Source organism: Oncorhynchus mykiss, chromosome 10 (assembly GCF_013265735.2).
Source record: "Oncorhynchus mykiss isolate Arlee chromosome 10, USDA_OmykA_1.1, whole genome shotgun sequence".
Taxonomy (NCBI): domain Eukaryota; kingdom Metazoa; phylum Chordata; class Actinopteri; order Salmoniformes; family Salmonidae; genus Oncorhynchus; species Oncorhynchus mykiss.
In genome coordinates, this window is record NC_048574.1 from 29,875,851 (window position 1) to 29,901,701 (window position 25,851).

Sequence of the window (25,851 nt, forward strand, 5' to 3'; positions counted from 1 at the left end):
TTTGCTTAGAAATTCTAGGGACAATTAGGAGGCCTGCGTCTTGTGACCGTAGCGTACGTGTATGTATGTACGGCAGGACTAAATCAGAGAGATAGGTAGGAGCAAGCCCATGTAATGCTTTGTAGGTTAGCAGTAAAACCTTGAAATCAGCCCTTGCCTTGACAGGAAGCCAGTGTAGGGAGGCTAGCACTGGAGTAATATGATCACATTTTTGGGTTCTAGTCAGGATTCTAGCAGCCGTATTTAGCACTAACTGAAGTTTATTTAGTGCTTTATCCGGGTAGCCGGAAAGTAGAGCATTGGAGTAGTCTAAACCTAGAAGTGACAAAAGCATGGATTAATTTTTCTGCATCATTTTTGGACAGAAAGTTTCTGATTTTTGCAATGTTACGTAGATGGAAAAAAGCTGTCCTTGAAATGGTCTTGATATGTTCTTCAAAAGAGAGATCAGGGTCCAGAGTAACGCCGAGGTCCTTCACAGTTTTATTTGAGACGACTGTACAACCATTAAGATGAATTGTCAGATTCAACAGACATAGGTCTAGGATAAGCTTAGCCTTTTCAAAATCATAACCAAAATACAAAACGGATCAGTGTGTAGGGGCAACTTCATCTCACATTTGCAGTAGTAGCTAATCAAATCGAATTGTCACATGCTTCGTAAACAATAGGTATTGAGTCGATATGCAGGGGTACGAGGTAATTGAGTTAGATTTGTCCACATTTTTGGGAATAAAATAAGTAGGATTTGCATACATGGCATTTTAATAAATAACCTATAAACACTGTCTGTACTGCTAACTAGATGATGTTGATGTTGCTCAGACTATGTTTTAGTGTATTAAGTATCTAGTTAGCAGATGACAATGTTGTCTATTACCCTGGGTCCAGGTGAAGGTGATGGTAGACAATGAGCTGCTGGGCTATGCCTGTGAACAGTTCCTGGGGAAATCTGTGATGAAGATAAAGAGTGTCATTCTGCAGACCCTGGAAGGTTCCTGGGGAAATCTGTAACTAGGAATAAAGTGACAGATAGTAAACAGTAGCAGCAGCGAATGTGATGAGTCAAAACAAGTGAAAAAAGTGTCAAATCAGATGGGTAGCTATTTGGTTAAGTACTTTTTTTTATTTTTTATTTAACCTTTATTTAACTAGGCAAGTCAGTTAAGAACAAATTCTTATTTACAATGACGACCTAGGAACAGTGGGTTGACTGCCGTGTTCAGGGGCATTTTGATAGATTTTTACCTTGTCAGCTCGGGGATTCAATATAGCAGCCTTTCAGTTACTGGCCCAATGCTCTAACCACTAGGCTACCTGCCACCCCCTTATGGCTTGTGGGTAGAAGCTGTTCAGGGTCCTGTTGGTTCCAGACTTGGTGCATTGGTACCGCTTGCCTTGCGGTAGCAGAGAAAAAAGTCTATGACTTGTGTGGCTGGAGCCTTCGACCATTTCTAGGTCCTTCCTCTGACACCGCCTGGTATAGAGGTCCTGGATGGCAGGGAGCAATGGTATGCACTACCCTCTTTAGCACCTTGCGGTAGGATGCCAAGCAGTTGCTATACCATACGGCGATGCAGCCAGTCAAGATGCTCTCAATGGTGCAGCTGTATAACTTTTTGAGGATCCGAGGTCCCATTCCAAATCTTTTCAGCTTCCTGAGGGAGACAAGATGTTGTTGTGCCCTCTTTACGACTGTGTTGGTGTGTGTGGACCATGATCGATCCTTAGTGATGTGGTTTAAACCAAATTATAGCTATGATTTAGGTGTGTAGCAGATGTTCATACTGTAGTTCAATGAAATATAGTCTGCAATCTAATGATGTTGTTCGAGTTAAACCCTTTACATGCCCTCCTGCCAACCCCTGAACAGGATGAAGAAGGTGCTGACGGCCCAAGCGGAGGCAGAGAAAATCCGTCGTATCGGAGAGGCAGAGGCCGGTTCCATAGAGGCTATAGGGAAGGCTGAGGCTGAGAAGATGAGGCTGAAGGCTGAGGCCTACCAGCATTATGGAGAGGCTGCCAAGACTGCTCTGGTCCTAGAGGCCCTGCCTAAGGTCAGTGTGTCAGGACTGAGGGGCATTTAACACTTTATACGTTGTGTAATTTGGTATAATGTGTGTGTCAGCTTTTGGACATGAAAAAATGGAAGATTAAAAATAAAAATATTAATGTTTTCAGTGTTACCATTTTTATTTGGTTTAAACCTGACAACTAAAGGCTGTGTTAGGTGAGTTCTCTCAGAAGAACACCCAGGTGAAGAAGGTTTGTGTCATTGTGTTGGTACAGATTGCTGGCAAGGTGGCGGCACCCCTGGCCCAGACCAATGAGATTGTCATCCTGAGCGGGGACGGTAGTCGTGTGACCGGCGAGGTTAACCGCCTATTGGCTGAGCTCCCCGTGTCCGTCAACGCCCTCACAGGGGTGGACCTGATGAAGGTGAGGGGAGGGGAGGAGGGAGGGGGTACGTTCACATTCCAGGGGGGTCAGTAGAATGTAGAGAGCGATACCCCGCCCATACTCATAATTACTGCAGGTGTGTGAACACATTCCATTTATCCAGCCTCAGCTAGCTAGGTTTATAAGGCTGAATCTACAGTAGGCCTATACATAAACATTTGCACTTTTGTACACAATAGAAATACAATTTTGCTGTGAAGTCCATGTGGAATTGCAGTCATTCCAGAGCATACTCCCTACAGATCCTACCATGTTTCATCCCTAACTACACTCAGTTTCCTCACTGTGTGTCCCAAATAGCATCCTATTCCCTATGTAAATATTTGGGACAAAGCCTGAGTAATGTGCAAATAGCCAGTCGATGGCAATGGGCCAACTTTTTTGATTCTCACTAAGTCACAGGGCTCTCCATTGTTCCAGTGAAGGCTGCAGCCAACCCAGTCTCTCTCTTATCATCCCACAGATCCCTTTTCTTCAGAAGATGACCAACCCTCAAGCATGAAAACAATCCAATGCACCCTGACTCCAATACATCTCTCTTATGCGCTCTTTAAATCAACAAGAAACACTTGAATACAAGAGTTGTTTTTTTACGACGAAAGAGTAGTCGTTCTCATTTCCTAGACCCCTGGTGCCTTGGCTCCTATAGAACCAGATCATCTGCATGGGCCACTGAATGTTTTTCTTTTAAAGAACAAAAAAAGCAACCGTTCATTTTATATTTTGTTTTTAAGAAGTTACCCCCATTGTGTTGTACTTACACTCGTCTACATTATAGAAAAGGGGCATTCATCCTGATTTTTCTGTGCAGGCCTTATTCTGGTCTGAAAGGTCTCGCCCTGTGTCTTTGTAGTTTTTTTCATTGTGTTACAATTAGTACCTTGGATATGCCCATGGGTTTTTTACAGTTACTTGTGCAAGTGTTAAGTATTTCGTCACCCATTTTTATTGTTTCATTCTTATGTGCCTGTTAACCAACCAAGTGGCCAAACCTCAGGAAAAGTAATGGTTTGGCAATTCAAAAAGTTTAGTGATACTACAGTGAAATTCAATGAGAGATGTAGAAATGTACATGTACAATGCATCCTCATATAATTTGCCTTTTTCTTTACTAGAATCTTCACTTCATGTTTCATCTTGGGTATGGGAGAGGGGTGTCTTCTTAGGACAAGACATGCAAGACGCAGAAATTATACACATGAACACGTGTGCATCGATCTTCATGTCTGTATGAAGCCATATACTTTCAAGATTAGCCTTAATATAGAGACCCAGGAGTCCTGCTAGCTTTCCTGATCATCTGGATTACCTCAGTCAATCTAAGCTTTAATACTTGTTCTACTTCTTTCCAATTATTGAGATGTCACATGACAATATGCATTTCAGTCTCTTAGGGTAGCCAATGTTGTGTTATGTCACCTTGTGGTTCCATTCTTAAATTACAAATACATTTTTATAAAGGATTTATCTCTACAGTTTACTAGACTCCTTAATTTCAGGATTTTACAAGGTGCTGCTTGATATCTTTGACTAGGAATTCAATACTGCCAAGACCTGTTGACCATCCAATCATTTATCAGCTATCTCCACATGCCTTACCCAATGTGCTTTAAACACAAGACGACATTTCAGTTTGTTTAGACGTTTGAGTTGGACTGGAGTTCATTTTAAGTCGTTTTTATTTTATGAAAATATTTTAGAGTTTATGAGATTTCTAGACACTTGCTGAACCAATGTTGCTCCGGTCAAACGCTATGCCACGTCCATGGACGTTCTCCGCAATGAGTCTGGATGAGTCATAATACCCTTAACCTAGTGGTCAAACAAGGAAATGGTTCCAATCGTTTTTCCACAATTAATTTTTCCTGTAGGGGATTTTAGAAACACTTCAAATTTGGGCAGTGTTTCATGTAGGCTTACCTTGGCATGACATTTTGATAACCATGTAAATCTCTCTAGGACAAAAACAAAGTAGATTTTGTCCCCCGAAAAGGGAAAAAAAAAAAAATATTATTATTATATCTAGGACAAGGTGATTTTTATCAATATAGTAGCCTGTATTTACCCCCCAAAAAATGAAATGCTAATTATCTGCTAATGTGGCTATCATAAAGAACTACAAATACCATGATGATCTGAACAAAACTGCCAAATCGAGGCAAAGTTAAGAATCTCTGGATAAACTATCTAATGTTAGCTAAATTGAGTAATTAATAAATTGGCTACATTTCTTTAAATTGACAATTCTGTGAGTCGTCTTGTGCGAGTTTTAAATTGACACAATACCTGTTAGCAAAGGTCAGCTAGAGATGACGTGTAGGATTTTGCAGGGATGTGTAGTCTTGCATTGTCTACTTTGATACTAATTAGCATTTTCAAATCTGAGCGTAAATATATTGCTAAAAGTCACCTTGTCCAAGAGAGATTTACATGGTTATCAAAACGTCACGCCAGGGTAAGCCTTCACGAAACACAGCCCTTATTTCAAGTGTTTCTAAAATTCCCTATGGGAAAAATGAATGTTGGAAAAACGATTGAAACCATTTCCCTGTTTGACCACTTTGTTTTATGGGTTTTATGACACCACCACTGTGGGGCTCTATTATAGAAAGTACCTCCCCAATGATGTCTAGAATGCAACTCATTCAAATCTGATTGGTCCCAGAAACTGAAGGGTTGGGCCAGAACCAGAACAAATTGTAAAGTGGCGTTTTTAAAATGTGTCATTGGCTTTGATACTCTGGTTAGAGATGATCCAATCACTGATGACTTTGTTTTGTACAACCATATAAATAAGAATGAATTCCACCCTTCATTTTGACATCACCACAATTGACTTCACCAATGCACCAAAGTATGTAGCGAACATAGCGCAACGGAATAATTCAGTTTGTGTAGTCAGGCAAATGCATTTTATTTTACAGTAATGTTAACCTGCTGCCAATGCCAACGGTGGTATATTGCTGGTGTGGGGGAGAATCTAATCCCTACTGATCACCAAAAGTGTTTCTTTGGAAATACTGTATTTATTTTATTGTGCTTTTATTATATTCTCTGATGTCAGATTTACATCTTAGACCATTTGAAGTGATAAATTGTGTGATACAGTACTGGAAACCAAAATGCAACCTGTATTCTGTTTGATGAAATGTCTGGTTTGAATTGTATAAAGTTGGAAATGTTGAACAGGGCAGTAGACACAGGCCCACCCACTGGGGAGCCAGGCCCAAAAACAAAACAAAAATGATACAATATGCCCCATCCATATTTCTGCAGGCCCATCCACCAACTAATTTCTTTCTATGCCCCTTATGTTGTGGGGTAATGTTCTATCTAAACATACTGAAGTCTTTCCCTGATCAAAATGTGTTTTTGTTCAGCTGAAAAACACCCATTGGATTTTAGACTGTTATTTTTTGGGCCCTCTTTTTGTGCCAATGTTCTTTTTAAAAAATGGCATCGTGTACTATGGATAGTGTAATTTGATTTCAGCGGAGTAGAAGCAGCTTTCAGTTCAGGTAAATCGACCTTTCAAATCTAGAATGTAGTTGAAGACCAAACATTGTATTTAACTGTTATCTTTATCTATAGAGTATATACAGTGCATTCGGAAAGTATTCAGACTCCTTGACTTATTCCACATTTGACTTTTCCTTCCAGAAGGATAACCATCTCTGCAGCACTCCACCAATCAGACCTTTATGGTTACGTCCAGACGGAAGCCACTCAGTAAAAGGCACATGACATCCCACTTGGAGTTTGCCAAAAGTCAGCTAAAGGACTCTCAGACCATGAGACACAAGATTCTCCGGTCTGATGAAACCAAGATTCAACTCTTTGTCCTGAATGACAAGCGTCAAGTCTGGAGCGAACCTGGCACCATCCCTACGGTGAAGCATGTTTTTCAGTGGCAGTGACTGGGATACTAGTTAGGGTCGAGGGAAAAAAGAACAGAGCAAAGTACAAAGCGATCCTTGATGAAAATCTGCTCCAGAGCGCTCAGGACCTCAGACCTCAGGTTCACCTTCCAATAGGACAATGACCCAAAGCACACAGCCAAGATAACGCAGGAGTGGCTTCGGGACTAGTCTCTGAATGTCCTTGAGTGGCCCAGCCAGAGCTCGGACTTGAATGCGATCGAAAATCTCTGGAGATATCTGAAAATAGAAGTGCAGCGACGCTCCCCATTCAACCTGACAGAGCTTGAGAGGATCTTGAGAGAAGAATGGGAGAAACTCCCCAAATACAGGTGTGCTAAGCTTGTAGCGTCATACCCAAGAAGACCTCGAGGCTGTAATTGCTGCCAAATGTGCTTCAACAAAGTAACGAGTAAAGGGTCTGAATGCTTAAGTAAATGTGATATTTCAGTTTTTTTATTGTTGTAAATTTGCACACATGTATAACCGGGTCTGAATACTTTCCGAATGCAGTGTATTTATATATATAAAAAAGATTGCACATTATTGAAATATACAATACCTATTCAGACTTAATAAATGTGTTTATGTGAATTTGTCTATTTTGGATTTATATAGATTGTTACATTACATACTACTGGAAAACTGGTCCCAAATGGATATTTCAGCATGTGAACATGTGACCCTCATATCCTCCAGTCTTGCTGTTGCAAAGTATTATTCACTTCCCTGTAATAAATATTCTGCCACCTCATACAGTTTCCTCAGTATTCTTTCAGAGAATCAGTTACCAGCGGCCTGTTACATTATCCTCGTCCCATAACTCTTATGCTGTACGTGCTGTAGCCAACTTGTCTAGCATGACAACGACACATACAGTATGGATATGGCTAATGTTATCAGCCTTAACATCAAAACAAAAAAAAACAGAATTGTGTATGTTTGATTAACCACGGCTCTTCTGCATTCACATCTCACTCATTATTTACTGTTAATTATAATGTCCCAAGAAAGTGGGGAAACATGTTGACGGTTAAGACATGATGCAAATCTATTGCATAGTTGTTAGCTCCCCTTACAAATGATACAAATCTATTGCATAGTTGTTAGCTCCCCTTACAAATGATACAAATCTATTGCATAGTTGTTAGCTCCCCTTACAAATGATACAAATCTATTGCATAGTTGTTAGCTCCCCTTACAAATGATACAAATCTATTGCATAGTTGTTAGCTCCCCTTACAAATGATACAAATCTATTGCATAGTTGTTAGCTCCCCTTACAAATGATACAAATCTATTGCATAGTTGTTAGCTCCCCTTACAAATGATACAAATCTATTGCATAGTTGTTAGCTCCCCTTACAAATGATACAAATCTTTTGCATAGTTGTTAGCTCCCCTTACAAATGATAAAAATCTAATGTCAGGGCAAGAGTCCCCAGTTCCTTATCCTAGCAAACCACTTCCCTATTTTACAACTGAAAAATCTGGATTTTTTTTTGTTGCAACGTCTAACAAAGCAAAGAGAAATTAACTATACATGACTCAATATTGCATATTAATTTGCCTCAAGTCTACCCAGGGATGTTGCTAGATGTCCACAAGTGGTGGGGGAAAATGTTCATGTCTACCTGACCTGTTGTGTTTACTGAACAAGAGATCACTTATAGGTCGAGCATAGGTGACTTGCAGGAGGGCACTCTAGGGTCCACATAGTTGTCTCTTAGCAGCCCAGCAGAACCAATCAAGCTGTTCTGGTGGTAGCGCATCATGTTGTGGAGAGGCAGGTACTCTGGCTCATCATCAGGTAGTGGTGGATTGGGCTGTGGTGGCCGGAGCTCCTTGTTCACCCCCAGCTCCAGGCCTGGCCTCTCATACTGGGTCTGGGCATGGAGCAGCTTCCCCTGGGGGCTCCCTGAGTTGATCCCAAACCCTTCCCTGCTGTGGATCCTGTTGAGCATATCGGTGAGGGACCAAGGGCTGCCGGACACCGAGGGGGAGGGGCTCTTCTCCAGGCTACGCAGGGCACTCTCAGGTAGGTGCATCCTGCTGACCTTTGGGGGCAGGGGGAGAGGGTAGTCAAACTCAGCCTGATTAGGCTGTGGCTGCTGCTGCTGAGGCTGGTGGTCTGATGTGTGGCTGTGGCTATGGGAGAGTTCTGGTGCTGGACCACTTGGACCTCCTCGGTGGAGAGGTGGGTGAGGCCCCACTGGTTTCCTGCTCTGCGCCTGGGGCCTCCTGAAGCCAACAGACCCTAGGTGGTGAGTCTGGCCCAGTGGAGGGTGTGGGAGGAAGAGAGGAGAAGCAACGTTTGATAAACCAGTATGGCTGGCTTCGTTATGCTGCCCAGGGCTGAAATAGAACAATAGAGTACAGTTTCAGAATATTAGCCTAGTTTTTATTTTTGTATTTATCCTATTATCATACTATAGAAATACTGGACTGGTAAGAAGAAGCATTGTGATTCTCGTTCACAATTCATTGCTGATGATTTGATTTAGTACACTTTTAAGATTGAAATGGCCTTGATCATCTGACCTGCCATAGTGCCTGGTAGTAAGTGTGTTGTATGTGTGGGTGTTGTGGGTCATTGTGTCCTGGACCCCCCATCCCTCCTGGCCACAGGGCAGGGCTGCAGACGCAGCCCCCCAGTTCATGAAGGCAGAGATTAAGGGGTTATGTGCAGCAGAGAGAGACGTGATGTCATCAGTCCTGGATCCTGCTGCACCATAAGAATTTGCTGAGCTAGAGCTTGAGACGATGACATCAGCCTCATCATCTGACTCCACTGGTCTGGATCCTACTGAAACAATGAGGACAGGACAGAAAAGAACAGGGCCCGTATTCATAAAGTGTCTCAGAAAAGGAGTGCTGATCTAGGATCCATGTAATCGTATTCATTCATCATTATTCAATGGCAAACTGATCCTAGATCAGAACTCCAACTCTGAGACACTATGAATACAGGCTCAGATGCTAGAACAGTAAGAAGAGAAGATGCATGGAGATTCCTTCACCTTCTACTTTGACAAACTCTTTAAAATGTCCTAAAAATTAACTTTAGAGGAAGGGTATAGAATGACTACGTAGATAGCCTACTACAGTCTTTGGATGGTCTCAAAATGAAATAATGACACCTGCTGGCTATTTTCTTGAGCAGTTTCCTTTTCCCATGTTAGGAAAGATCAATAGACAGCTGGCTTGACTTTCATAGCTAGATTTTTCATAGTAGGAAATAGAAATACGTTCTTTAGAAATTAGGTGTAATGTTTACAATTTTCTTTACAGATGTTTGAATAAACTCTGTTATTAACTCTGTATGTGACTATACCATTTGAAGATTTCAATTCCATCTGGAGTTGTCTTTCATTTAGTTTTTCGGAGCTCTGACATTCCTTTTCTCTGAACCTACAGAGAGAAACTATTGTCATTATTCACAGTTTCTTATGAACATGATAGTGATGTATACCAGTAAAATGGAAAAGAACACGTCACTTAATTGATCAGTGAGTCGACTAAGTACTATTCCAATTCTGCACAATCGTCATGTCTTCCACTGAGCAAACAATTCAACGGTTTACCAAGAGGAACATATTGGGGACGATATAATTGACAAACACATTTGATAGTTATTCATACTGGGAGGAGTATTGTATCACTTTCAAGTGAGTTGCTGTTCATGTTTCAAGCTACTAGAAGGCAGTCTCTCACCTTTTTCTGTTCAGCCCATTGTCACGAAATCCTTTTGCAAAGGGGTTGTTGTCTATCTTGAGCTTTGTTATCTGTTGGGTAAATTTGCACGTCTCATTTATTATAAACTCAGCAAAAAAAATTGACGTCCTCTCACTGTCAACTGCGTTTACTTTCAGCAAACTTAACGTGTAAATATTTGTATGAACATAACAAGATTCAACAACTGAGACATAAACTGAACAAGTTCCACAGACATGTGACTAACAGAAATTGAATTATGTGTCTCTGAAAGAAGGGAGGGTCAAAATCAAAAGTAACAGTCAGTATCTAGTGTGGACACCAGCTGCATTAAGTACTGCAGTGCATCTCCTCCTCATGGACTGCACCAGATTTACCAGTTCTTGCTGTGAGATGTTACCCCACCAAGGCATCTGCAAGTTCCCGGACATTTCTGGGGGAATGGCCCTAGCCCTCACCCTCCGATCCAGAATGAGCTATATGGCTGGTGGCATTGTCATGCTGGAGGGTCATGTAAGGATGAGCCTGCAGGAAGGGTACCACATGAGGGAGGAGGATGTCTTCCCTGTAACGCAAAGCGTTGAGATTGACTGCAATGACAACAAACTCAGTCCGATGATGCTGTGACACACCACCCCAGACCATGACGGACCCTCCACCTCCAAATCGATCCCGCTCAAGAGTACAGGCCTCGGTGTAACGCTCAGTCCTTCAACAATAAACACGAATCTGATCATCACCCCTGGTGAGACAAAACCGCGACTCGTCAGAGAAGAGCACTTTTTCCCAGTCCTGTCTGGTCCAGCGACGGTGGGTTTGTGCCCATAGGCGACGTTGTTGCTGGTGATGTCTGGTGAGGACATGCCTTACAACAGGCCTAAAAGCCCTCAGTCCAGCCTCTCTCAGCCTATTGCAGACAGTCTGAGCACTGATGGAGGGATTGTGCGTTCCTGGTGTAACTCGGGCAGTTGTTGTTGCCATCCTGTACCTGCCCCTCATGTGTGATGTTCGTATGTACCGATCCTGTGCAGGTGTTGTTACACGTGGTCTGCCACTGCGAGGACGATCAGCTGTCCCCCTGTAGCGCTGTCTGGGCATCTTCCTTTTGCTGTTTCTCAGAGTCAGTAGAAAGGCCTCTTTAGTGTCCTAAGTTTTCAGAACTGTGACCTTAATTGCCTACCGTCTGTAAGCTGTTAGTGTCTTAACGACCGTTCCACAGGTGCATGTTCATTAATTGTTTATGGTTCTTTGAACAAGCATGGGAAACAGTGTTTAAACCCTTTACAATGAAGATCTGTGAAGTTATTTGGATTTTTACTAATTATCTTTGAAAGACAGGATCCTTTTTTTGCCGAGTTTAGTACTGTACACCACAGGAGGTTGGTAGCTACTTAATTGGGAAGAATGGGCTCGTTCTAATGCCTGGAGCGGAATCAGTGGAATGATATCAAATGCAGCAAACAAATAAAATGGCACATGCACCGAATACAACCGTACCGTGAAATGCTTACTTACAAGGTCTTAACCAACAATGCAGTTCAAGGAATAGAGTTAAGAAAATATTTACAAATGACAACGATACATTTTTAACGTTACAACGTTACATTTTGACAACGTTACATGTTTTAAATAAAGTAAAAAATGTTATCAAAAGTAACACAATAAAATAACAATAACGAGGCTATATACTACCATTACCATGTCAATGTGTGGAGGTGCAGGTTAGTCGAGGTAATTTGTACATGTAGGTAGGGGTAAAGATAATAAACAGCGAGTGGGCGGAGGGGGTGTCAATGTAAATAGTCCGGGTGGCCATTTGATTAATTGTTCAGCAGTCTTATGTTTTATGGGTAAAAGCTGTTAAGGAGCCTTTTGGGCCTAGACTTGGCTCTCCAGTTCCGTTTGCCGTGCGATAGCAGAGAGAACATTCTATGACTTGGGTGACTGGAGTCTTTGAAAATGTTTTGGGCTTTCCAGGTGTTTGATGCCATTCCATGTGCTCCATTCCGGCTATTATTATTAGCCGTTCTCCCCTCAGCAGACTCCTGTGCTGTACACATCTCTTATTATGCACTCTTGAAGCAGCATTTGACGTTCCAGACTTTACATGCATTGTCCATATTCAAACTCCAGAGAGCACTCTAATCAACACAATTGGATTAGAGTTGTTCCAATATCTCCTTCTTGGAGAATTCCAAGGTGTCCTGGTCTTACCTCTGAGTTCTGGTAGGCAGTGACAGCTATGAAGGCTGCCTCGGGGAAGGTAAAGCGCAGGTAGCCCCCTGACAGAGGGTTGTAGGGGTCTGGAGATTGGACGATGTGCAGACGGGGCTGGTACTTATGCATGGAGTGAAGAACCACCTGCAGAACATATGATGATAACTGTTACTACTATGCCTGTCAACACATACTCTCCATCTCATCTTACATCAGGGTTCTCCAACTGGCGGTCCGTGGGCCAAATTGTTTAATTTGGCCCCCAAAATCTCTGCAACAAAATGAATATACAATGCCAGTCAAAGGTTTGGACACACCTACTAATTCAAGGACTTTTCTTTATTTGTACTATTTTCTACATTGTAGAACAATAGTGAAGATATCAATACTATGAAATAACACATGGAATCATGTAGTAACCAAAAAGGTCTTAAACATATCAAAATATATTTTATATTTGAGATTCTTCAAAGTAGCCACCCTTTGCCTTGATGACAGCTTTGCACAGACAGCTTTTTGCATCCAAATGTAAGCAAGGTGTAAAGATCTGGGTGTAGCTGGTGCAGAGGAGTCAGGCGCAGGACAGCAGAGATGAGTAACACAAGGAACTTTACTAAAAATGTCCAAATACATGAAGTAAGCCCACAAACATCGGACCAAACTTACAATAAAACAATCACACACAAAAACCATGGGGATAACAGAGGGTTAACAAGCAAGTATAGTGTAGAGAATCATTGTACCATCTAAACTGCTGTGAAATATATTGTACATAACCAAAAATATTGTACTTTCAGCTGTATGAAGCTGGTGTACAAAACTGAAAGTAAAAGACACAAAAATGTCACTTAACCACAGGAAGCATAGAAACACAGCACATAGAACAGATCTAACGCTTCTTAGACTTGTTTTTAACATGAATGACAGATCTATAACTCACATTTCTATGAGAATTTGGTTGGGTTGCCCAAAAAGGTGCATGTTCCAGGTTTAAGCAACATTCAGTGACTATCAGCTGTTTTGCAACAGTGTCATGGTGACATGACACTTTTAATGTCATAAAATGTGCCATGGTCCTTCCATGCCAAGCCTTACCAGGCCACTGGAGTTGAGGGTGTTGTTGGTGAGTTTGAGCTTGTGGAACGAGACGGGGTATTGCATCCACCTCTCCCCCAGGGAGGGAGAGTCTGGGTGGATGAAGAAGCGGTTGGGAAGATGTGACTCGGTCATACCACTCACTTCCCAGCGATCCCTGCTCCACTGCACAGGACAAAGGTACAGTTTAGTGTCTAAACACATTGATAACCAGCATCTTCTGCAGTTTTGAATCTAACATATTTTTCTAAAGCTTATCAATCTAAACACAAACACTAATCTACAACTTTAGTGTGTGTGTGTTTGTGTGTGTGTGTTGTGGTAGCAATAGATAACGCAAAATTTAAATAAACAGTAGCATAATGCCGGGAGGGGTAGGGTGAGGTACCTTGTATTTGTCGTCATCAAACGAGACCATGTCCATCATCAACACATACTTTGCCTGAGGATTCAACCCTGTCACAGTGACTCTGCAGCTTGGAAACATACGCCTATAAAATACAATCAGGTGGGAAGTTTGAACAATATTGAACCAACCGGTTAGGAGAGTCCAGGGCACAAAGTAACACAGGGCACAAAGTAACAACGAAACTCAAACTAGAAACCAAGTAGCAAGCTGAATGATGTTATTCAATGTGCTAATGCTTGGTTAGTGTATCTACATGCCTTGTAACTTTTGCTAGAATCCATACATTTTTCAAGCAGAATGGTCAATATTCTTGCCGCCTCTCTTTTTTTAATATATCATTTTTATCAGTGAGAAGAGGTCTGTTGATTGGTATAGCTGATGACAATAATTACTGGTGTATTTTCTCACAAAACTCAGATTAAACTCAGATTTGTAGTGGGGGCAAATATGAACATTTACCACAATTAACCCTTTTATCTAAAATGCAATGGTATTTTATATGGTATTTAGAAATATTCACATGGGGAAAAAATGGGGGGAAAAAGGCAGTTCTTTATATCAAGTTTGCAATTACAACTAAGAAAATACCTTAGAAAAATGTAAGGAAAAAAATCATAGTTTTGAATGTGAAAAGTATCCTATCTATAATATACAGTGCCTTGCGAAAGTATTCGGCCCCCTTGAACTTTGCGACCTTTTGCCACATTTCAGGCTTCAAACATAAAGATATAAAACTGTATTTTTGTGAAGAATCAACAACAAGTGGGATACAATCATGAAGTGGAACGACATTTATTGGATATTTCAAACTTTTTTAACAAATCAAAAACTGAAAAATTGGGCGTGCAAAATTTTTCAGCCCCCTTAAGTTAATACTTTGTAGCGCCACCTTTTGCTGCGATTACAGCTGTAAGTCGCTTGGGGTATGTCTCTATCAGTTTTGCACATCGAGAGACTGACATTTTTTCCCATTCCTCCTTGCAAAACAGCTCGAGCTCAGTGAGGTTGGATGGAGAGCATTTGTGAACAGCAGTTTTCAGTTCTTTCCACAGATTCTCGATTGGATTCAGGTCTGGACTTTGACTTGGCCATTCTAACACCTGGATATGTTTATTTTTGAACCATTCCATTGTAGATTTTGCTTTATGTTTTGGATCATTGTCTTGTTGGAAGACAAATCTCCGTCCCAGTCTCAGGTCTTTTGCAGACTCCATCAGGTTTTCTTCCAGAATGGTCCTGTATTTGGCTCCATCCATCTTCCCATCAATTTTAACCATCTTCCCTGTCCCTGCTGAAGAAAAGCAGGCCCAAACCATGATGCTGCCACCACCATGTTTGACAGTGGGGATGGTGTGTTCAGCTGTGTTGCTTTTACGCCAAACATAACGTTTTGCATTGTTGCCAAAAAGTTCAATTTTGGTTTCATATAGACCAGAGCACCTTCTTCCACGTTTGGTGTGTCTCCCAGGTGGCTTGTGGCAAACTTTAAACAACACTTTTTATGGATATCTTTAAGAAATGGCTTTCTTCTTGCCACTCTTCCATAAAGGCCAGATTTGTGCAAGATACGACTGATTGTTGTCCTATGGACAGAGTCTCCCACCTCAGCTGTAGATCTCTGCAGTTCATCCAGAGTGATCATGGGCCTCTTGGCTGCATCTCTGATCAGTCTTCTCCTTGTATGAGCTGAAAGTTTAGAGGGACGGCCAGGTCTTGGTAGATTTGCAGTGGTCTTATACTCCTTCCATTTCAATATTATCGCTTGCACAGTGCTCCTTGGGATGTTTAAAGCTTGGGAAATCTTTTTGTATCCAAATCCGGCTTTAAACTTCTTCACAACAGTATCTCGGACCTGCCTGGTGTGTTCCTTGTTCTTCATGATGCTCTCTGCGCTTTTAACGGACCTCTGAGACTATCACAGTGCAGGTGCATTTATACGGAGACTTGATTACACACAGGTGGATTGTATTTATCATCATTAGTCATTTAGGTCAACATTGGATCATTCAGAGATCCTCACTGAACATCTGGAGAGAGTTTGCTGCACTGAAAGTAAAGGGGCTGAATAATTTTGCACGCCCAATTTTTCAGTTTTTGATTTGTTAAAAAAGTTTGAAATATCCAATAAATGTCATTCCACTTCATGATTGTGTCCCACTTGTTGTTGATTCTTCACAAAAAAATACAGTTTTATATCTTTATGTTTGAGGCCTGAAATGTGGCAAAAGGTTGCAAGGTTCAAGGGGGCCGAATACTTTCGCAAAGCACTGTATACATTTTGGTTACTCTGTTTTTGGTCAATATGACATGCCTAAAATATCAAATATACATATATTTTAGTCAATGTAGTGAAATTTCATCCAAATATCAGCTTCAAGTCAGAAAATGTTTCAATTACCCCTCATTTTTATCATTGAAAACGGTGTTACATTTAACCCTGCAGCCTGTTACAATGAACCCCGCCAAAGGGTGTCATGCACCCCAAAAATCTGAGGGAGCACAAGGTACGTGAGGATGCCTGGGGGTGGTAGTGGGGCTATGCCCCCGTCTGTAAATTGGAGAATTTAGCATTATTCAAACACCTAAAACAGATTTTTCCTGCAATCTAGAGACATCATTATGCTTCATTCTGTGTCAAAGAAATATGTATATTTTTCTGCATATGTAAGCATACCTCTTGAGCTGTCTGTATCCTCCTGACTGGTGTGTTTTTTTAAAGAAACTAAATATGCTTCTCTGCATCTCTGCTAAAATATGGATAAACGATTGAAAGGAATGTCTTATTCAGTATACTTAGTTATTGCTTGCTTTTCTAAAGTCTACCAACCTTGCCAGCAGGTATGCCAGCTAAGATAGTTAGACAAGCTAGCTGCTCTAACTTGATTGATAGCCTGTCAATTTCTCGCATGGAATAGCCTTAATTTCTCAGAACAAGTATAGACTGATGAGTTTCACAAAGAAAGTATTTGTTTCTGGCCATTTTGAGCCTGTAATCAAACCCACAAATGCTGATGCTCCAAATACTCAACTAGTCTAAAGAAGGACAGTTTTATTGCTTCTTAAATCAACACAAGTTTTCAGCTGTGCTAACATGTTTGCAAAATGGTTTTCTAATGATCATTTAGCATTTGGATTAGTTTACACAACGTGCCATTGGAACACGAGGGTGATGGTTGCTTATAATGCGCCTCTGTAAGCATACAGTATGTAGACATTCCATTAAAAATCAGTCGTTTCCAGCTATAATAGTCATTTACAACATTAACATTGTCTACACTGTATTTCTGATCAATTTGATGTTATTTTGCTCTGCTGCCAATGACTGGAACGAACTACAAAAATCTCTGAAACTGGAAACACTTATCTCCCTCACTAGCTTTAAGCACCAACTGTCAGAGCAGCTCACAGATTACTGCACCTGTACATAGCCCACCTATAATTTAGCCCAAACAACTACCTCTTTCCCTACTGTATTTTATTTATTTATTTATTTATTTTGCTCCTTTGCACCCCCATTATTTTTATTTCTACTTTGCACATTCTCCCATTGCAAATCTACCATTCCAGTGTTTTACTTGCTATATTGTATCTACTTTGCCACCATGGCCTTTTTGCCTTTACCTCCCTTATCTCACCTCATTTGCTCACATTGTATATAGACTTGTTTATACTGTATTATTGACTGTATGTTTGTTTTACTCCATGTGTAACTCTGTGTCGTTGTATGTGTCGAACTGCTTTGCTTTATCTTGGCCAGGTCGCAATTGTAAATGAGAACTTGTTCTCAACTTGCCTACCTGGTTAAATAAAGGTGAAATAAAAATAAAATAAATACATAAATTTTAATGGACAAAAAATTTGCTTTTATTTCAAAAACAAGGGCATTTCTAAGTGATCCCAAACTTTTGAACTGTAGTGTATAATAACATAAAATTGATCAGAAATACAGTGTAGACAATGTTTTGTTTTTTATCCACAGAAAAATGTTGGCATCCGGTTGCTAGGCAACCATTTTTTGTTTGTCCAGATGAAAAACCAGTCTAACAAATGCACTGAGGTACTAACGTTCAAAAAGTTGCTACCTCTAAATTCTCAAAGTATATTCCAACCACAAAAAAAGTTTTAATCCTCAAAATACAACAACTTATCTAGCTAACAGCTAAATGTAGTTTTATATTTTTTTAAAATAAATTCTAATTATATTTTTGACACTCCACATGTTGTCATGGAAAATATTAATGTTATTTCCAAAAACCAATAGTATCTCCGCCATAAATTAGTGGGGTATATTGTCAGGTTCAGGTGCTAGTCGGACATATGACACTCGGACATTACTGACAAACTGGTTGAACGTGGCCAGTGTATAACTAAAACCAATTAGCAAGTTGGAAATTTCAGAGTTTCCAAGTTCTGACAAGCGCTGCTGCATTAGTTGGTCACAGATACCTTCAAAAAATGGTGGGGGAGTGGATCAGAAAACCAGTTAGTATCTGTTGTGACCACCATGTGCAACACATCTCATTCGCATAGAGTTGATCAGGCTGTTGATTGTGGCCTGTGAAATGTTATCCAACTCCTCTTCAATGGCTTTGTCAAGTTGCTGCATATTGGCGGGAACTGGAACACCCTGTCTGTTGAGTATGCAAGCCATGGAAGAACTGGGACATTTACATCTTCCAAGAATTGTGTACAGATCCTTGCATCATGGGGCTGAGCATTTTCATGCTGAAATATTAGGTGATGGCGGAGGATGAATGGCACGAATGGGACTAAGGATCTTATCGCGGTATCTCTGTGCATTCAAATTGCCATCGATAAAATGCAATTGCGTTCATTGTCCGCAGTTTATACCTGCCCATAGCATAATCCCACCGCCACCATGGGCACTCTGTTCACAACGTTGACATCAGCTGCTCACCCACACATCGCCATACACGCTGTCTGCCATCTGCCCGGTACAGTTGAAACCGGTATTCATCTGTGACGAGCACACTTCTCCAGCATGCCAGTGGCCATCAAAGGTGAGCATTTGCCCACTGAACTTGGTTACGACGCCGAACTGCAGTCAGGTCAAGACTCTGGTGAGGACGACGAGGACGTAGATGAGCTTTCGTGAGATTGTTTCTGACAGTTTGTGCAGAAATTCTTCTGTTGTGCAAACTCAGTTTCATCAGCTGTCCGGGTGGCTGGGCTCAAACGATTCCGCAGGTGAAGTAGCCAGATGTGGACATCCTGGGCTGCTGTGGTTACATGTGGTCTGCGGTTGTGAGGCTGGTTGGTCGTACTGCCAAATTCTGGAAGCGGCTTATGGTAGAAAAATTAACATTCAGTTCTCTGGCAACAGATCTGGTGGACATTCCTGCAGTCAGCATGCCAATAGCACGCTCCCTCAAAACTTGAGACATCTGTGGCATCGTGTTGTGACACAAAACTACACATTTTAGAGTGGCCTTTTATTGTCCCCATCACAAGGTGTACCTGAGTAATAATCATACTGTTTAATCAGCTTCTTGATATGCAACCCCTGTCAGGTGATGGATTATCTTGGAAAAGGAGAAATGCTCACTAAACAAATTTGTGCAAAACATTTCAGCGAAATTGTAACAGCTGTCATAGGTGGAAGAAGGTGAGGACCAAGGTGCAGTGTGGTACGTGTTCATACTTTTAATAATGGAACTAAACACAGAGCACAACCAAAACAGTTCTGTCTGGTGCAGACACAAAAACAGAACACCCACAACCAAAATGGGAAAAACAGGCTACCTAAGTATGATTCTCAATCAGAGATAACGAACGACACCTGCCTCTGATTGAGAACCATACTAGGCCAAACACATAGAAATATAACATAGAAAAAATAACATAGACTACCCACCCCAACTCACGCCCTGACCAACCTAACACAAAGACATAAAAAATAAACTGACACAAATAAGCTTTTTGTGTGTATGGAACATTTCTGGGATCTTATATTTCAGCTCATGAAACATGGGACCAACACTTTACATATTGTGTTTAGATTTTTGTTAAGTGTAGTAACCGCAGTCGGCAGATAGACATTGGAAAGGCCAGTCTGTAATGGGTCCGCATTCAAACGACCACCCCTCATCACTGTCAAACGCTCCCTAAAACACTAGAGCGAACAGGCCTTTCTAATCAACCTGGCCCGGTATGATTCTCAACCTGGCCCGGTATCCTGGAAGGAAATTGACCTCATTCCATCAGTAGAGGATGCCTGGTTATTCTTTATAGTGCTTTCTTCCCCATCTTAAATAAGCATGTCCCATTTAAAAAAATGTAGAACTAAGAACAGATATTGGTTAGGAACCAATATACACAGGCAGTTAGGAAATCTAAGGCTAGCTTTTTCAAACTGAAATTTGCATCCTGTTGCACACACTTCAAAAAGTTCTGGGACACTGTAAAGTCCATGGAGAATAAGAGCACCTCTTCCCAGCTGCCCACTGTACTGAGGCTAGGAAACACTGTCACCACCAATAAATCTACGATAATCAAGAATTTCAATAAACATTTTTCTACAGCTGGCCATACCTTCCACCTGGCTACCCCTACCCCGGTCAACAGCTCTGCTGTCATGCCCTGACCTTAGAGAGCCGCTATATTTCTCTATTTGGTTAGGTGTGATGTGGGGTGGGCACTCTATGTTTTGTTTTCTATGTTTCTTTATTTCTATGTTTTGGCCGGGTATGGTTCTCAATCAGGGACAGCTGTCTATTGTTGTCTCTGATTGGGAATCATACTTAGGTAGCCCTTTTTCCCCTCCTTTCAGTGTGGGTAGTTATCTTTGTTAGCGGCACTATAGCACTGTTAGCTATAGCTGCACGGTTTATTTGTTTGTTGTTTTGTTGGCGACATTTTAAATAAAAAGGAAAATGAACCACGCTGCACTTTGGTCCACTTATTCCTTCCAGGAAGACGGCCGTGACATCTGCACCCCCCACAGCAACTTGTCCAGGCCTCCCCCATTTCTCCTTCACCCAAATCCAGATAGCTGATGTTCTTAAAGAGCTGCAAAATCTGGATCCCTACAAATCAGCTGGGCTAGACAATCTGGACCCTTTCTAAAATGTTCCGCCGCAATTGTTGCAACCCTTATGACTAGCCTGTTCAACCTTTCTTTCGTATCATCTGAGATCCCTAAAGATTGGAAAGCTGCCACGGTCATCACCCTCTTCATATGGGGAGACACTCTAGACCCAAACTGTTACAGACCTATATCTATCCTACCCTGCCTTTCTAAAATCTTCGAAAGCCAAGTTAACAAACAGATCACAGATCACACCATTTCAAATCCCACCACACCTTCTCCGCTATGCCATCTGGTTTCTGAGCGGGTCATGGGTGCACCTCAGACACACTCAAGGTCCTAAACGATTTCATAACCGCCATCGATAAAAGACAATACTGTGCAGCCGTCTTCATCGACCTGGCCAAGGCTTTCGACTCTGTCAATCACCGCATTCTTCTCGGCAGACTCAACAACCTGGTTTCTCAAATGACTGCCTCGCCTGGTGCACCAACTACTTCTCAGATAGAGTTCAGTATGTCAAGGGCCTGTTGTCCAGACCTCTGGCAGTCTGGCAGTCTCTATGGGGGTGCCACAGGGTTCTATACTCGGGCCGACTCTTTTCTCTGTATACATCAATGATGTCGCTCTTGCTGCTGGTGATTCTCTGATCCACCTCTACGCAAACGACACCATTCTGTATACTTCTGGCCCTTCTTTGGACACTGTGGTAACAAACCTCCAGACGAGCTTCAATGCCATACAACACTCCTTCCGTGGCCTCCAACTCTTCAACCGATCGCTGCCCGCACCCGCCCGCCCGTCTACTCTGGACGGTTCTGACTTAGAATATGTGGACAACTACAAATACCTAGGTGTCTGGTTAGACTGTAAACTCTCCTTCCATACTCACATTAAGCATCTCCAATCCAAAATTAAATCTAGAATCGGCTTCCTATTCTGCAACAAAGCATCCTTTACTAATGCTGCCAAACATACCCTCATAAAACGGACTATCCTACCGATCCTTGATTTCGCCGATGTCATTTACAAAATAGCCTCCACTGGCTCCAGATCATCTATAAGTCTTTGCTAGGTAAAGCCCCGCCTTATCTCAGCTCACTGGTCACCATAGTAGCACCCACCCGTAGCACGCGCTCCAGCAGGTATATTTCACTGGCCATCCCCAAAGCCAACTCCTTATTTGGACGCCTTTCCTTCCAGTTCTCTGCTGCCAATGACTGGAACGAATTGCAAAAATCACTGAAGCTGGAGTCTTATATCTCCCTCATTAACTTTAAGCATCATCAGCTGTCAGAGCAGCTTATCGATCATTGCACCTGTACACAGCACATCTGTAAATAGCCCACTATAGGGCTATTGTAATTATTTCGCCTCTATGGCCTATTTATTGCCTTACCTCCCTAATCTTACTACATTAAGAATACCTCTTCCCCGTATTGTTATTGTTTTGCTCCTTTGCACCCCAGTATCTCTATCTGCACATTCATCTTATTGCACTATCACTCCAGTATTTAATTGCTAAATTGTAATTATTTCACCGCTATGGCCTATTTATTACCTTACCTCCCTAATCTTACTACATTTGCACACACTATATAGATTTTTTCTCTTGTGTTATTGACTGTACGTTTGTTTATTCCATGTGTAACTCTGTGTTGTTTGTGTCGCGCTGCTTTGTTTTATCTTGGCAATGTCGCAGTTGTAAATGAGAACTTGTTCTCAACTGGCCTACCTGATTAAATAAATGTGAAATAAAAAAAATAAAAAAATAAAAGTATCTTTGGCAGTGACAAGGAGTGGAACTTCAGCTGAAGAAACTGGTACTCAGACTACAGGGTTAAGTGTACATTTTGACTTCTGACACTTTCTGTTGACTTGTAAAGGACTGGCATGTCCTAGAAAGGTAGTTACAGTGGGTAATGGTAGCTGAGATATGTATGTTGTTTGTATACACTATTATTAATAACTTAAATAATATTTTCATAAATAAGCAAAAGACTGAAAGTGTTACTTTTTGCTCCATACGACTGTCGGTTATTCAATTTCATAAAAAATAGTGGTTCTTCGCATTGTCAACCTTGAGAAAAAATGTCAACTTTATAAACAGAATGACTCTGAGACTAGGCCTATGTCCCAAAACAGTCACCAAATGGAAATTACATTATTTTAGGCTATCATATTTAATTAATTTCTAATGTTTCTATCACTCATGTTTCATATTCTTGACAAGCGGTTATTATGAAGGCCTATGGCTACCGCTATTTACCATCCACACATCCTACCTTCCTGTTTTGGTGATGAGCATCTCAGTTCCTATATCGCCAAATTGTTCCCATAGCTCGCGACCCTGGAGCGACACCCGGACTTGAAGAGCTGAAAGCTCGGGTTCACACCCGACTTTACCGCTGCTGTTCCAAGACTGGCCCCGCCGAACCGCATCTTTACAATCTAGTAGAAGGTATTTATTTGCGTCATTCATAGCCTATATTAGAGTTATGTTTTTATTCCACAAACCTATGACAATAGACTACATAAATAGCTAACCACTGGGCAGTGGTTGAATGAATCAACGTTGTTTCCACATCAATTCAATGACATTATGTTAGATGTTGAATTGACGTGTGTGCCCAGTGGGATAGGCTACCCCTCGCAATAGGAAAGAGCAAAAACTGTATTGTTAGGCTCAATTAGGATTTTTAAACACTGTAATGCAACGTTTCCAATAACATTTGGTCATGTTGTCTATCCATTAAACACAAACCTACCTGGTGGACAATAGCCATAGTTCCTGGGCTGAGAGTTAAGTGGGTAGTCACCACACAGCAGCCTCTCCTCATGCAGATACATGGCCTTGGAGCTCCAGTCAGTGCTCTTGTTGTTAATTCCTCTCTGATTTACTCCAAACTCGAACTCTGTGATATGCACTTGAGATGTGATTAGGACAGCTATCCCCTATACCATTCCCTCCCATATGGAAGAAGACAGAGGTGTGTATGTGTGTGTGTGTGTTAAGTGTTGGAACATCAATCAGAACCCGACTTTGATCTTTACACAGTTTAGAGTAGCCTACATGTTGTTGTGTGAAAAGAAGGGAGCAGGGAGGGGGAGGTTGGTGTTCAGCATAGGCAGTGAGGCATTGGGGTTTCCCAACTTCAAAACCCTCAACTCCCAGGCCAGGTGCTAATCACCTGGGCAGTTTGGCAGTTTGGCCGGCCATTACTACAGGAAGCTGGTCCTGGCTCCTTTATTATACTGGCTGACCAGACAGACACAGGACAGAAGGCAGGGGAGTGTCAATGCAGAGGTGTGTGTCGAGTGACACCTTGCTCCCTAAGTAACAACCTCCAGTCCACTGGAATTCTGCTCTACGGGGATGGCCTGGCTCTTTGAGATGTGGCTTGGTTATGATAAATATCATCATTATACCAAAAATATCTAAACACTTCTGAGCTTCTCTAATGTAGTAAATCATGTCACAAAAATATATATTTGTCTTTGGTCTTCAAGGCAGGAGGGTGAAATTATTAATGTGGTTGTATGATTAAATAATATTTTAAATTATCATTAGGAATGGATAAATCATTCTACATATGAAATACGTATTTGAGAGAACTTACAAATCTCTTATCCCAGGGCCTACACAGAACTTGTATGGACTGGAGACTCATGTTCTGCTCTTCTGCTCATATGTTATGTAGAGGTAAATCAGAACATTACAGAACATTTATATGAATGTCTATAAAGCAAATTTAGTCTGATTTAGATGTGAAATGTGAAATTGCATTTTTACAAAGTAAAGCAAATGTATATTATTATTATTTTTAATTCCAAACTTAAATAAATGATGTTTTTGTCCTCCTGCTCTTCAATGTCTGGCTGGCTGCAGAAATACATTTTGATTTGAATGCGCTGTAAAGAAAAATATGTTTTTATTTATTTTTATTTCACCTTTATTTAACCAGGTAGGCAAGTTGAGAACAAGTTCACATTTACAATTGCGACTTGGTCAAGATAAAGCAAAGCAGTTCGACACATACAACAACACAGAGTTACACATGGAGTAAAACAAACATACAGTCAATAATACAGTAGAAAAATAAGTCTATATACGATGTGAGCAAATGAGGTGAGATAAGGGAGGTAAAGGCAAAAGAAAGGCCATAGTGGTGAAGTAAATACAATATAGCAAGTAAAACACTGGAATGGTAGATTTGCAGTGGAAGAATGTGCAAAGTAGAAATAGAAATAATGGGGTGCAAAGGAGCAAAATACATAAATACAGTAGGAGAAGAGGTAGTTGTTTGGGCTAAATTATAGATGGGCTATGTACAGGTGCAGTAATCTGTGAGCTGCTCTGACAGCTGGTGCTTAAAGCTAGTGAGGGAGATAAGTGTTTCCAGCTTCAGAGATTTTTGTAGTTCGTTCCAGTCATTGGCAACAGAGAACTGGAAGGAGAGGCAGCGAAAGAAATAATTGGTTTTGGGTTGACCAGAGAGATATACCTGCTGGAACGTGTGCTACAGGTGGGTGCTGCTATGGTGACCAGCGAGCTAAGTTAAGGGGGGACTTTACCTAGCAGGGTCTTGTAGATGAGTATGAGGCGAGGGCCAGCCAACGAGAGCGTACAGGTCGCAGTGGTATGTAGTATATGGGGCTTTGGTGACAAAATGGATGACACTGTGATAGACTGCATCCAATGTGTAGGGTATTGGAGGCTATTTTGTAAATGACATCGCAGAAGTCGAGGATCAGTAGGATGGTCAGTTTTACGAGGGTATGTTTGGCAGCATGAGTGAAGGATTCTTTGTTGCAAAATAGGAAGCCGATTCTAGATTTAACTTTGGATTGGAGATGTTTGATGTGAGTCTGGAAGGAGAGTTTATAGTCTAACCAGACACCTAGTTATTTGTAGTTGTCCACATATTCTAAGTCAGAACCGTCCAGAGTAGTGATGCTGGACGGGCGGGCAGGTGCAGGCAGCGATCGGT

The 25,851-nt window shown here is 41.4% G+C and overlaps 2 protein-coding genes and 1 long non-coding RNA gene across 6 annotated transcripts in view; 2 read left to right on the forward strand and 1 right to left on the reverse strand.

The window, feature by feature from the left end:
• LOC100653448 (flotillin-2a) overlaps positions 1-5,698 on the forward strand; it is a 37,528-nt gene extending 31,830 nt beyond the window's left edge. For all 3 annotated transcript variants that reach the window (XM_036990030.1, XM_036990031.1, XM_036990032.1), the window contains 3 exons: positions 1,874-2,057; positions 2,290-2,439; positions 2,924-5,698. In XM_036990030.1, the coding sequence (XP_036845925.1) occupies positions 1,874-2,057; positions 2,290-2,439; positions 2,924-2,962 (373 nt within the window). In that variant the 3' untranslated portion in view covers positions 2,963-5,698. The remainder of the gene's footprint in view (positions 1-1,873; positions 2,058-2,289; positions 2,440-2,923) is intronic.
• A 1,116-nt stretch (positions 5,699-6,814) lies between these two features.
• tbx16l (T-box transcription factor 16, like) lies at positions 6,815-23,999 on the reverse strand. 2 transcript variants are annotated; one of them, XM_021618021.2, is made up of 9 exons: positions 23,629-23,999; positions 23,146-23,311; positions 13,792-13,894; positions 13,404-13,568; positions 12,306-12,452; positions 10,092-10,162; positions 9,712-9,788; positions 8,919-9,180; positions 6,815-8,732 (listed from the first exon to the last, which is right to left on the reverse strand). In XM_021618021.2, the coding sequence occupies exons 1-9, from the start codon at positions 23,708-23,710 to the stop codon at positions 8,045-8,047; spliced, it is 1,761 nt and encodes a 586-aa protein (XP_021473696.1). In that variant the 5' UTR covers positions 23,711-23,999; the 3' UTR covers positions 6,815-8,044. The 2 variants fall into 2 exon arrangements, with proteins under 2 accessions (XP_021473696.1, XP_021473695.1); XM_021618020.2 differs by having other exon boundaries at positions 8,919-9,183.
• LOC110533623 lies at positions 13,449-24,726 on the forward strand. Its single transcript, XR_005053616.1, has 3 exons — positions 13,449-13,583; positions 23,202-23,321; positions 24,497-24,726. It is a non-coding gene; the product is annotated as an uncharacterized LOC110533623 (long non-coding RNA).
• Positions 24,727-25,851: the final 1,125 nt, after the last annotated feature.

Excerpts from the sequence above, each read along its gene's own strand:
- tbx16l (XM_021618020.2), bottom strand. The coding sequence starts at position 23,710 with ATGTATCTGCATGAGGAGAGGCTGCTGTGTGGTGACTACCCACTTAAC. Across the intron at positions 12,453-13,403 it reads CCCTCAACTCCAGTGGCCTG|GTGGTTCTTCACTCCATGCA; the intron begins GTAAGGCTTGGC and ends TATGTTCTGCAG. Across the intron at positions 10,163-12,305 it reads CTGCCTACCAGAACTCAGAG|ATAACAAAGCTCAAGATAGA; the intron begins GTAAGACCAGGA and ends TTTACCCAACAG.